This window comes from Artemia franciscana, chromosome 13, assembly GCF_032884065.1.
Source record: "Artemia franciscana chromosome 13, ASM3288406v1, whole genome shotgun sequence".
NCBI classification, from domain to species: Eukaryota; Metazoa; Arthropoda; class Branchiopoda; order Anostraca; family Artemiidae; genus Artemia; species Artemia franciscana.
Window position 1 is genome coordinate 47,669,642 of NC_088875.1, and position 12,725 is coordinate 47,682,366.

The window sequence follows — 12,725 nt, forward strand, 5'->3', positions numbered from 1 at the left end:
CTTTCGATTTGGAGGAGAATCTATGGTTGGAAAATTTCACTTTGTTCCTGTGCCATTGTGATGTCAAAAGTGTTTTGGTGTATTTTAGAACTTAAAAATCCTTTCATGAGCACGAACACGTTCCCCAACAATAGAAAAAAATGAAACGTAGTTTACGGCGTTTATATGTTTGGTTAGTATTTTTTAGTGGCCTGAAAATGGATGTTTAAAAAAAAGTTTTATACTAGAATTAGTCGTTGATACCACACACTGCTATTGCTTAAGAGGGCAAAACTAGTGAATCTTGCTTAATAGGGAAAAATTCACTGGCTGATTTTTCCCTATTAAGCTTTGCTATTATTTCTTGCTGTTGACAATCAGTATAGTCTTCCTTTAAAGGCAGTGACACAATTTCGTCAAACTCCTGGGGGAGCGGCAAAATTGGAGCCGATTTTCCCAAGTCAAGTGAAAATACAGCGAAACTGAAAAATGAGCCGCGTAGTGCCATAAAGATATACTAAAAAAACTGATCTATTTCTGGGGCTACTTAAATTATATAGGCCTATCTTAGTTTCGATATGATTTTTGAAGACGTAAAATTTCGTCTGGTGGGAGGCAGTTTGTCTCCTACCTTATAGAAAATTGTGGCCATGCTGAGAGAGGGGTGCTTCCTATCTGACGCTATTTTAACACCATATTGCTAAGAAGAATCGTCTTTCCCCCCTCCTCCCATATGCATCTAACATGCGTGCTACTTTGCGTATAAACATTCATCCAAACAATAGAAAACACCTCCCCAAAGAAGAATTTTAAATTGACCCTAAAAAATGTACTTTACTTGTAGTTTGATGGGTTTTAGTGTTTGCACTAAAGATTGTATCTATTGTTCTTATCAATGTAGGATGATTTTGAGGCACTTAACTTCTTGTTTTGAGAAAACAGGGGCCTCCCCAAGGCCACCCAGCCTGCCCCAAGGTGGCGATAGGGGATCTCCCTACAGATATGTAGGGTAACTCCATAGGAGGCACGGACCAAGAGGGACCTTGTCCCGAGGGGTCCATAATAGAAATTAGAGTACCATCGCCCGGTGCCGTAAATACAGGTGGAGACGGAAGAATACTCCTCAAATGTGCTCAATTCGGCCCACTGGTGTGTCCACACGTCCCATGAGCTACAAACCTTCTCCCAGTAATGGGGTAAATTGCATGGTGATGTAGAACACCATCGTGAGAGGATCCTCTATAGAAGGACAACTGTGGCAGGGTGTAAGATCAATATCTACGGACAATGGCCTCTGCAAAGGGCTGCCTCTACTCTTCCGAGTTATCTGCAAGACTGGGGACCTTGCGGTCAACTCTGTTCCTACTTGAGGAGTGGCACCCCTCGAGGGAATTATAGCCTTCTAAGCGACACAGCATTCGCACGGGATTCTGATTACTGGATAATTCTTCCAGGCTTGGTCTGTTTTGACGGGCATTTTCGGGCTGAAAAACCCCTCCCTAGCTAATTTATATACTATGGGTTGCCTCCCTGTGGTAGCATAATGTTTGTCGACATGAATATATAATGAGTCGAAGGTAATGGGCTTGGGACTGTCTGTGCAGGATTTCGATTCTTGTTGACAGAAGAGCATAATAATTAATCAAAAGATTTTTCAAAAGTAGGTTTTTCTACCAGTACAATACCTTAAATTGAAACTCCATGTGTTTTAAACTCTTTATTAAACTTACTTTACCAATTGTTATAAAAACATAGGACGTTTACTCTTTCTGTTTATAGTTCTTTAAATGTTCTGTTTCTCTTTTGGCTCTAATAATCTGTTGCATTGTCATCACTAGCAAACTGCATCTTCATCGTTCGAGCCCAGTTTCTTCTGTCCATCACAAATTTATAAGTTGTTGGTACTTCCAGTGTTTCGTCATCTCTTGCGAACCTTTGATTATTGCTATAACCTCCAGGTTTACCATAATCATAATGTGCGTTTCTGCCATAATCATAAGGTGTGTGTCTCCCATAATCATATGGATCTGTCATGTTCATATTATTTGCATAGCGGAATTTGTCCTTTTTTTTATTTCGATAGTTTAGGATACCTGGGAAAATGAAGGGGAAGAATCCCCCCGCGACGACAACAACTATATGCGTGGTTACACTCACTACAACTATAACAGCAACAACAGTTATGATTACCGACATCATTCCCAATGGTATTAGTAACGGTAATGGTATCTTTGCTAAAGGTCCACCTTTGACGATGACTGCACTTTTTTCTAATTCGCTCTCTTCAACTGTCTCTGGAATTTCACTAACAACTGTTGGAACTTCTCCAACCACTGGCTGTACTATGGTGGATGGAAAAGAAGCCACCGGTGGTAGCATGGCCATTTGTCCTACTGTTGATGGTTGTATCCCACTTACAAGCAAATTATCCATTTTTCTATCTATCGCTATAAAGTTTAAAAATTGTCTCGAACTTATAGCACAAAATATCTAAACATAATGAGAAAATTTACAAGCAATGAAGTCTTTATAGACGTGATTGATTTAATTTGCTGTAAGAGGTCAGTAATAATTGGTATCTTAGGAATACTTGCTGTTATGCAAATTAAATGTTGGGTTTGATTTTCCTATTATCATAATTCTAAATTCATGGTGAATTTTTTATGTGCTCTAATTGGTACTTCATTTTAAATACTGTCAAATCAGTATTTGGATGAAAATTTGAAAAAAGCGAAAATAGAAATTTTTCAGGAAAAAAAGATTTTGAAATAGCATTAAAAATTTGTATACAAAATCTAAAGGGTCTGTATGAACGAAAATATAAGATGAATATAAAGTGTTGACAGTAGAGTAGATTTCAAAGCAAAAAACAAAAATATTTCATCAACAGAGACCCCTTTCACTGGGACATACCAAGGAGGGGATATTTCGGGCTTACCCTAATCCCAACATCCTAAATTTTCCAAAATTACTGGACACTTTTCATTTAAATTATCCAATATAAAGTGTTCTATATTATTGAGCCTGAAAATGTGGGAGGTCGAGTATTTTTTTTTCAGTGAATATGCAAAAAGGGGTAATTTCAAAATCTAGAGGGTATAGCTTACCCCTCAATTGGCACCCCCTTTGTGAACTCACCTTTCCCTAACAGTTTTATAGACTGTTGGAGCCGTAAGCACAAAAATTTATCCTTGCGGGAAAATCATCTTTGAATAAATGCAAGAAATATGAAAGTTAAATAATAAAGAGCGCTGAAACAGGTTTGAGAATTAGAGGGGGTGAAGGCCTCCCCTAAATACATTCCTTCGTTTTGGGCTAATATATCTGCCTCTATCTTGGCTAAACTATCTACCTACTTGAAAAAAACTATGTAGGACAAAACCTGCTAATGTTCGGTAATGTTCACATCCAATTGTGTAAGAAATCCAATTTTTGAAATTGTGGCGTGTCAAAGGGAGTCAGAACCAATCTTTCCTTTTTGTGGCTTCGGGAGAATATGAGAAAAAAACCTTAATAATCTTTATATTAAAATAGCTTTACTAAGAGGTAGAAAAACAATGCTAACTGCCTAGTCTTTAGTTTATAGAGTTCTATGGGCCTACTACAGTATTAAATAAAAAAGTTGAGTCATTTCAAAGTTAGTAAATGAAATGTTAACACTCTTTTTTTTCAGTCGCAACACAACTTTTAATTTCAGTATAAGGGCTAACAAAAAATTTCAAGGAAAATTTATATTTTGCCTTTGCTTAATTTAATTGATGAAGTTGAAAGGGGGTAAAAATATCCGCCCATCCTACTTTTTTCCAGGGACGTAGCTCCAGCATTCTCATTGGGGGACAAGAGGGGTCCATATCCGGATAGTAAAGTGGCATGGACTATATAATAATCTTTTCTCCAAATTATTGGGGGAAGGCCGCCCTACTAGCTATTGAGAATCTTCTGATTATGTAAAATTCATTAAAACTGAATATTTCTATCTTCTGCACATAAAAGGGGAAACTGAATAGTTTTTACTAAGACTTCCAGGAACGTATGTGTATGCTTTTAGTTTTCAGATCTCTTATCCAATCTCTACACGTTAGGACAAGACTGTCCAATCAGTTCTGTACCAAAAGGTTCCCTGCCTCATTGTCAGACACTGGATAATACGATCAGTGGAACCTTTTTGCGTCCACCAAGGCACCATAGGAAGGTTACAACCAGTACCTCTACTGGGAACTTTGGGCATTCGACCATCGCAAATAAAGCCTCGCGTCACTTTTCTTCCCTCGTTCGTTACAATTGGAAGCTGACACCTTCAGCTCTCACAAATGTACCTCTTAACCAGGCACCCTCGCAGGATTTTTTTTTGAGGGGTGGGGGCAATATGAACAACAAATCTTATTTGATTATTTGAATAAGATGTGCCCGAAAAATCAGGGACATTTTGAATTTCAGTGGTAGGCCCGGGCCCTCCTGCACGTGTCACTGCCTCTCAAACTTCGATCATGACGTTATATTTCCAGTTTTCTGGTAATAATTTTATGTTTTTTTTTCACAGTGCATACTTGCACACAGGGGGATAAGAAAGGAGGGAGTATCTCCTAAAATTGTACTCAATAAACTAATTAACCAAAAAAAGTTTTTCTACCACTACAATACCTTAAATTGAAACTCCATTTACTTTAAACTAAAAACATAAAAATAAAAACATAAAAACATAGGGCATTCACTTTTTTGTGAAGTTTGTAAATTTTCTAAATTTGTATTATAAATTTATGAATTTTATCACATTTCTCAGTAGCTAATAGTTTAAAAAAATTCAAGACCAAATTGCTACCGATAGTTTACAGCTTTCTATATTTTCAGGTTTTTATACAACTTTTCTTACATTTTGACGTTATTTTTCCCAAGAAGGGGGGGGGGCAACTTTTACAGGCTTTGGACGAGATATGTATGTGCTATAATTAGTCTCTTTAACTTATTTCAGACGTTCCGCATGGTCCAGCATATACTGGAATATCGTTTATCGAGAATGCCGTCAATGAAGCCCGACAGTCTGTTAGCCGAGCAGTAGAGGATAGTATACAGATTGTATATAACAAACTCGAAAATAATACCAGCCGCAGAGGTAGAAATTAGTAGCTTTTTATTGCGTTTAGATTTATTTAATTTTATTATTTATTGATTTTAGGATATATGCAATGACTGATTTATGTTCGCTGTTGCTTTTCAGGACGTGTTACGTGACGCTAATTACCAGACTAGTCATTGTTGCAGTTGTAGCTTCAACCTAGTAAAGAGCGAACAACGGCCCATAGTAACCAAAAGTTAAAGAAAAAGCTTAGAAAAAACTGCTTAGCGAAGAAAATTGCCATCTGACACAGATTCAGGAATGGTAGCTCTCATCTCGGTTATTTTAAAAGTAAAAGTTTATTACGAAAAGAAATCTATCGTTATTTCGAAAAAAAGCCTGAAACCCCTCAAAATCGGCGTCAGATCAAAATGAAAAGTGTTCCATTGGAATCAGCATAATCAAAAACCTTATACAGAGAAATTACAGTCCCCAAACTCAAACAACAAGGAAAACCACTTTTTTGCATGGGTAGTACTGATCTGTCTTACGATTTTCTTTTTCTTTTTTCTCCAGGGCTAAACTTTTAACAGAGCATTATAGATAATGGCTCATTCTAAAGGTATTTTTCACGTCTACGTGCTTTCTATAAGTACCACCATCTGCTAGTGCCAAATGGCACAAAAATGAGACCTTCTGTGCCATTTCTCTAGGGATGGCTAGCGGGCTACCAAAACAACGTAGACATACGTTTAATAGCTCACATAAAGCTATTTCTCATATATAAGTTTTACCTATAAATTCCACCATCTGAAAGTGCCAAATTATACTATTGGCACCATGTCTGAAGTGGAAAAGTCGGGGTAGGTGCGCTACCAGAACTTCTTAGAGAGATATTTAATGGCTCGTTAGAAAGCTATTGCTCATATACACTTGCTTTCAATCAGTTCTACCATTCGTAAATACCATAAAACACTAAAAATGGCATTTGTGGGGCCATTGCTTATGTGGAAAAGCTTGGAAGTATAAAATGGTACCATTGTAACAATTATGGTAAAAACCCTTAACTGGAGATTTGCAAGAACCTCTTCTCTATACTCCCCCTCTCATCCCCCTATTAAGTGTCATTAATGGGTTGGGATAATTCACTATGAACTCTTACGCGGTCAGCCGACCTTGAGGCTCGCGCAATGGTTTGTAAAATATCAAATGTTCTTAAGAGGAAGATGTTCATAGAATAGCAAATAATTGAATCTTGATATTCCAAAACACTATTCGTTGACGTCCCCCTCCACTCCCCCTGTTCGCAAAAGTTCAGCTTCACCGACTGCAATTGAATGCTCTCACTCTTTATAACAGAAACTTTTATTAACTAAATATTTTACAATAGCCAATTACAAATGTATTTGCTAAAGAAGGTCCAATAACTATGCTGTTGGTGATGACATAAATCTCCATAGTCTTTGGAAAAAGGGCTGTAAGTTACACAATTATGGTCCTACAACATAATAGGGTTCAGTTCTTTAATCAGGCATTTTTTTTTAAACATGGTTTTGTGCCTTGTATATGGTTATTTTTCAGCTAATTCACAATTTTTTTTTTTTTTGTGAATTGTGAAATGTTCCATATACTGTTTATGTAGCAAATTACACCCTGGACTACTCTGTTCCGGAACTACTCAAATTTGTATCTTCAAAGAAGTATTTCTTATTGTTATTTTTATTTATTCATATTATTTCCTTTTTTTGGCTTTCTAATAGACAGAATAAATCTATTTGCAATGCACGAGAAATCATATAGAAAACTATTTGCTCGTATATAGAGAAATCAAAGCGCTAAGAACCTATTTGCATTTTTTGTGTGATATTTTTCCAGTTTTCAGGTTATTTTCTAACTTTTTCTTTTTTATTGCTCTTCCACACCTGTATGTCTGAAGTTTTTTAGTGTTTATCAGGGGGGGGGGAGATGTTTAGTGGAATAAGTTAGACATACCAATATTTTGGTTAGGTTTTTAAAACCTTAAAAATCTTCTTTAGAAAAATGGTTACTCTTTGCTAACTGTCGAGGTTGTCGACCTTCAAAAATCGTGTACACCATTTTTTGTAGCATGGATTTCTCGGCATTATTTGAAAAACGATCAGAAATTAAATGTTTTTTTCAATTGAAAGTAATAAGCGACATTAAAAAGAATTGAAATTATTCTATCTATGAGGGGCTCCCCCTGAAAAAAATAAAAAAAGAGCATTGCAAGTTTGTTTCTGCATTAAATTGAAAACAGGCAAAGATGAATTTAAAAAACAAAGTTTTTTGAGGGAAGTAAAGAGAGAAGTTCAAACTTAAAACGGAAAAAAATCATTGCTTCACAGTCTATCTAAGATATATCAATAAAACTTGCCACTGCAGTAAAGCTAACGCTTTAAGCTGGCTTTTTTGGACAGTTACCCCCAATAATGTGGAGAAACAATGATTATATATTCCATTCCTCATGACTATCTGGGTATGCACCCCTCTTGCCCCCCCCCCCCCTAAAAAAATAAAAATGCTTGAGATTCGCCCCTGGACGACGTGTGCCTACGCTTAATTTGGCGAGGAAGAGATGTCATTTTGACAACCAGGGTGTACATAGTGTCTTTTGATTTTGTTTACCCCCCCCCTTCTACTTTCTCTGGAAGTTTCAGCTTAATACCCGTGGTTATTCCTAAGACATTACCCAAGCAACACTTTTTGATTATAAAACATGTATAAATCAACTATCAATTAACATTATTTACGATCCTTGCCCCAGGGCGTGTGGGGTAATGTCATCTTCAGAGGCCTTTTGATCGGAACTTTCAAATATTTAAAAAAAAGTCAATCTCAAGATTTTCATCAAATGTCTATGGAGGGTATAGGGGATGGTTAGTAAAGTAGGAAAAGCGAGGTGGTGGTTTCCCTCCCATTCCTTTTGACTCTTATAAAGGGTGCTAAAACTTTCAGTTTTAGTTGAATGATTCCCCTTCAAAGTTTCTGGGACCACTTCTTCCATATGGAGTGGCCCTGGAAAAAAAAATACTAGATTGAAGGCTTATGGCTCTTTACTAATGGCAATGCCAGAGCGCTGCCTCTGATTTTTTTTTCCATTTTATACTGTAACACTTCATTTAGATCATAACCAAAATATTTTCTATTTCCTCTTTCAATACTTCCTGAGAAATTTCCTCCTCTAATTTTCACATTAATTTTTGTGTTTCACGAAGTCTTGTCGTAGCCGTCGGAGCTTAGAAATCTTTTTTTCCCTCTTTTAATCTAAAATTCCTTTAACTAACTTCTGTATTACTGACTTTGATATATTTGAGTTGGTTCATGGCTTGGACTGATGGTTAACCCTTTTCATCATAGAAGACCATTGTATAAATATAAAACATTAATCAGGTGACGTACATACCGTTTTTTGTTGATATTTGTGTGGTGGCTCATTGGATGAAATTTGTTGTCTTGAATCACAAGTCTCTCTTGAAGCAGCGTTATCTTAATAGCTTTTCGCCTTAAGAACATTTAAGAATTCATCTTAAGAAATCTGTTCCATGACTTGGAGGCCACAGCTCCACTATCCTTGTTTCAAGAATTACTGTAATGGGGCTTATAGGCTACGTCCAAACTATTGACTCTTGAAAACGTTCCTAAAATGGTATTTAGAATTTTGAAATTTAGATTTGAAAAGTATCCTTTAGAACAGCTTCAAAAAATATTTGCTGTCCATTAGCGACATAGAATAGAGTACGTACTGAAACTTTATTTTGTTTATCAACAAGCAGGATTGAAACTTTATTTTGTTTATCAACAAGCAGGATTAAAACTTTATTTTGTTTATCAACAAGTAGGATTGAAACTTTATTTTGTTTATCAACAAGCAGGATTAAAACTTTATTTTGTTTATCAAAAAGTAGGATTGAAACTTTATTTTGTTTATCAACAAGCAGGATTAAAACTTTATTTTGTTTATCAAACAGTTCGTGGTAACGAACTGTAGTAAGGAGCGACCCGGCTCAATAGTAACCAAAACTCTAAAAAATTGAATTTTGATATCAATAGCTACATCAAAAGAATCGCATTTTAATGCTGATTTTAAATATATAAGTTTCATCAAGTTTAGTCTTACCCATCAAAAGTTACGAGCCTGAGAAAATTTGCCTTATTTAAGAAAATAGTAAGAAACACCCCCTAAAAGTCGTCAAAATTTTGAGATAGCCAATTTGTTCAGCATAGTCGAAAATCTTAATAACTATGTCTTTGGGGATGACTTACTCCCCCACAATCCCTGGGGGAGGGGCTGCAAGTTACAAACTTTGACCAGTGTTTACATATAGTAATGGTTATTGGGAAGTGTACAGACGTTTTCAGGGGGATTTTATTTTGTTTGGGGGTGGGGCTGAGGAGAGGGGGCTATGTTGGAGGATCTTTCCTTGGAAGAATCTGTCATGGGGGAAGAGAAATTCAATGAAAAGGGCGCAGGGTTCTCTAGCATTACTATAAGAAAACAATGAAAAATAAACATGAAAACGCTTTTTCAAATGAAAGGAAGAAGTAGCATTGAAACTTAAAACAAACAGAGATAATTACGCATATGAGGGGTTCTAAAAATACTTTAGCATAAAGAGCGAGGTATTTAGGAGGAGATAAATACACTACTCTTTATGCTAAAGTATTTTTAGTAATTTCAACTATTTATTCTACGGCCTTTCTGATTCAGGGGTCATTCTTAAAGAATTGGGACAAAACTTACGATTTAGTGTAAAGAGCGAGGTATTAACGAGGGTACAAACCCCCTCGTATACATAATAAAAATATAAGGATATGAAAGTTTGTTACGTAAGTTAATTCTTAAGTTACGTGTATTTTTTACTAATAAAAACGTTCATTAAAAACTAAAAGTTCTAGTTGCCTTTTTAAGTAACCGAAAATTGGAGGGCAACTAGGCCTCCTTCTCCACCCCTTATTTCTCAAAATCGTCTGATCAAAACTAAGAGAAAGCCATTTAGCCAAAAAAAGAATTAATATACAAGTTTCATTTTAATAATTTATGTGCGGAGAGCCAAAACCAAACATGCATTAATTCAAAAACGTTCAGAAATTAAATAAAAAACACTAATTTTTTTAGCTGAAAGTAAGGAGCGACATTAAAACTTAAAACGAACAGAAATTACTCCGTATATGAAATGGGTTGTCCCCTCCGCAATCCCTCGCTCTTTACGCTGAAGTTTGACTCTTTGCCACAATTCTACTTTTTAAAACAATTAAAAGCTTTGGCGTAAAGAGTGAGGGATTGCGGAGGGGACAACCCATTTCATATACGGAGTAATTTCTGTTCGTTTTAAGTTTTAATGTCGCTCCTTACTTTCAGCTAAAAAAATTAGTGTTTTTTATTTAATCAACAAGTAGGATTGAAACTTTATTTTGTTTATCAACAAGCAGGATTGAAACTTTATTTTGTTTATCAACAAGGAGGATTGAAACTTTATTTTGTTTATCAACAAGCAGGATTGAAACTTTATTTTGTTTATCAACAAGCAGGATTGAAACTTTATTTTGTTTATCAACAAGGAGGATTGAAACTTTATTTTGTTTATCAACAAGCAGGATTTGGTTGAATTCTTAGTTATTTGATTTTTTTTTTTGTGTGACTCCAATTGTAATTTTTTCCAGGAAGCCATGGCGATAACCTACGAGCTAATCGATTTCCGAACGCCAATGCTCGCGCTATTGCATTTTCAGCAGAAGTATATGACACAGCTGTTAATAACGTTTTAAACCACATCAAGCGAGTAGGAAATATTAGTTTCAGTACAACAGGTAATGTTTGATCAAACAGTTCGTGGTAACAAACTGTAGTAAGGAGCGACCCGGCTCAATAGTAAACGAAACACTAAGAAACGGAATTTCGATACTAAAGGATATATCAAAGGAATCAAATTTTTATGCTGATTTTAAATATATAAATTTCATCAAATTTAGTCTTTGTCATCAAAAGTTACGAGCCTGAGAAAATTTGCCTTATTTTGGAAAATAGGGGGTAACACCCCCTAAAAGTCATAGGATCTTAACGAAAATTACACCGTCGCATTCAGCGTATCAGAGAACCCTATAGAAAAAATTCCAAAGTCCAAACTACAAAAAATGTGGAATTTCGTATTTTTTGCCAGAAGACAAATCACGGGTGCGTGTTTATTTGTTTTTTTGTTTGTTTTTTTTCCCAGGGGTCATCGTATCGACCAAGTGGTCCTAGAGTGTTGCAAGAGGGCTCATTCTAACGGAAATGAAAAGTTCTAGTGCCCTTTTAAGTGACCAAAAAAATTGGAGGGCACCTAGACCCCCTCCCACGCTCATTTTTTTCCCAAAGTCAACGGATCAAAATTTTGAGATAGCTATTTTGTTCCGCATAGTCGAAAATCATAATAACTATGTCTTTGGGGATGACTTACCCCCCACAGTCCCTGGGGGAGGGGCTGCAAGTTACAAACTTTGACCAATGTTTACATACAGTAATGGTTACTGGGAAGTGTATCGACGTTATCATGGGGATTTTTTTGGTTCGGGTGTGGGGTTCAGGGGAGGGGGCGCAGGACTTTCTAGCATTACTATAAAAAAAAATGAAAATATAAACATGAGAAAGTTTTTTCAATTGAAAGTAAGGAGAAGCATTAAAACTTAAAACGAACAGAGATTATTACGCATATGAAGGGTTCTAAAAATACTTTAGCATAAAGAGTGAGGTATTTAGGAGGAGATAAATACTTCGCTCTTTATGCTAAAATTTTTTTAAATAATTTCAACTATTTATTCTACGGCCTTTCTGATTCAGGGGTCATTCTTAAAGAATTGGGATAAAACGTAATGTAAGTTACGTAAGTTATGTACGATTGTTACGTAAGTTAATTCTTAAGTTACGTTTTTTTTTACTAATAAAAACGTTCGTTAAAAATTAAAAGATCTAGTTGCCTTTTTGAGTAACCGAAAAATTGGAGGGCAACTAGACCTCCTTCCCCACCCCTTATTTCTCAAAATCGTCTGATCAAAACTAAGAGAAAGCCATTTAGCCAAAAAAAGAATTAATATGCAAATTTCATTTTAGTAATTTATGTACGGAGAGCCAAAATCAGACATGCATTAATTCAAAAACTTTTAGAAATTAAATAAAAACAAACAAGTTTTTTTAAATGAAAGTAAGGAGCGACATTAAAACTTAAAACGAACAGAAATTACTCCGTATATGAAAGGGGCTTTTCCTCCTCGACACCCCGCTCCTTGCGCTAAAGTTTGATTCTTTCTCGCAACTCTACTTTTTAAAACAATTAAAAATTTTAGCGTAAGGAGCGGGGTGTCGAGGAGGAAAAGCCCCTTTCATATACGGAGTAATCTTAACAAAAGAGAAAGAAAATATTGTGAACACAGAGTGAATAATCTGAATCCCGGGTGGTATCAAAACCGGGTATCAACCGGATGGTATCCGGGTAGATCAAAACTAAAAATTTCTTCATTATTCCTGGAAAATCCGTGGAAAAGAAAATAATCCTTTCAATGTTAATAGAGTGCCAATAGTGGCACTTGTATAATATACCCCTTACCGCTCAAGTTGTTCATGCATTGACACAGTTTAAACAGGTTCTTCTAGTTAGTTTCTTTCAACTTAGCATGAGAAAAGAGAAAGAGAAGTAAC

The 12,725-nt window shown here is 35.8% G+C and overlaps 1 protein-coding gene across 3 annotated transcripts in view; it reads left to right on the top strand.

Annotated features, from left to right (window-relative positions):
* The window catches only part of LOC136035020 (peroxidasin-like), a 326,937-nt gene that overhangs the window by 273,332 nt on the left and 40,880 nt on the right, over nucleotides 1-12,725 (top strand). For all 3 annotated transcript variants that reach the window (XM_065716607.1, XM_065716606.1, XM_065716608.1), the window contains 2 exons: nucleotides 4,949-5,089; nucleotides 10,715-10,861. In XM_065716607.1, the coding sequence (XP_065572679.1) occupies nucleotides 4,949-5,089; nucleotides 10,715-10,861 (288 nt within the window). The remainder of the gene's footprint in view (nucleotides 1-4,948; nucleotides 5,090-10,714; nucleotides 10,862-12,725) is intronic.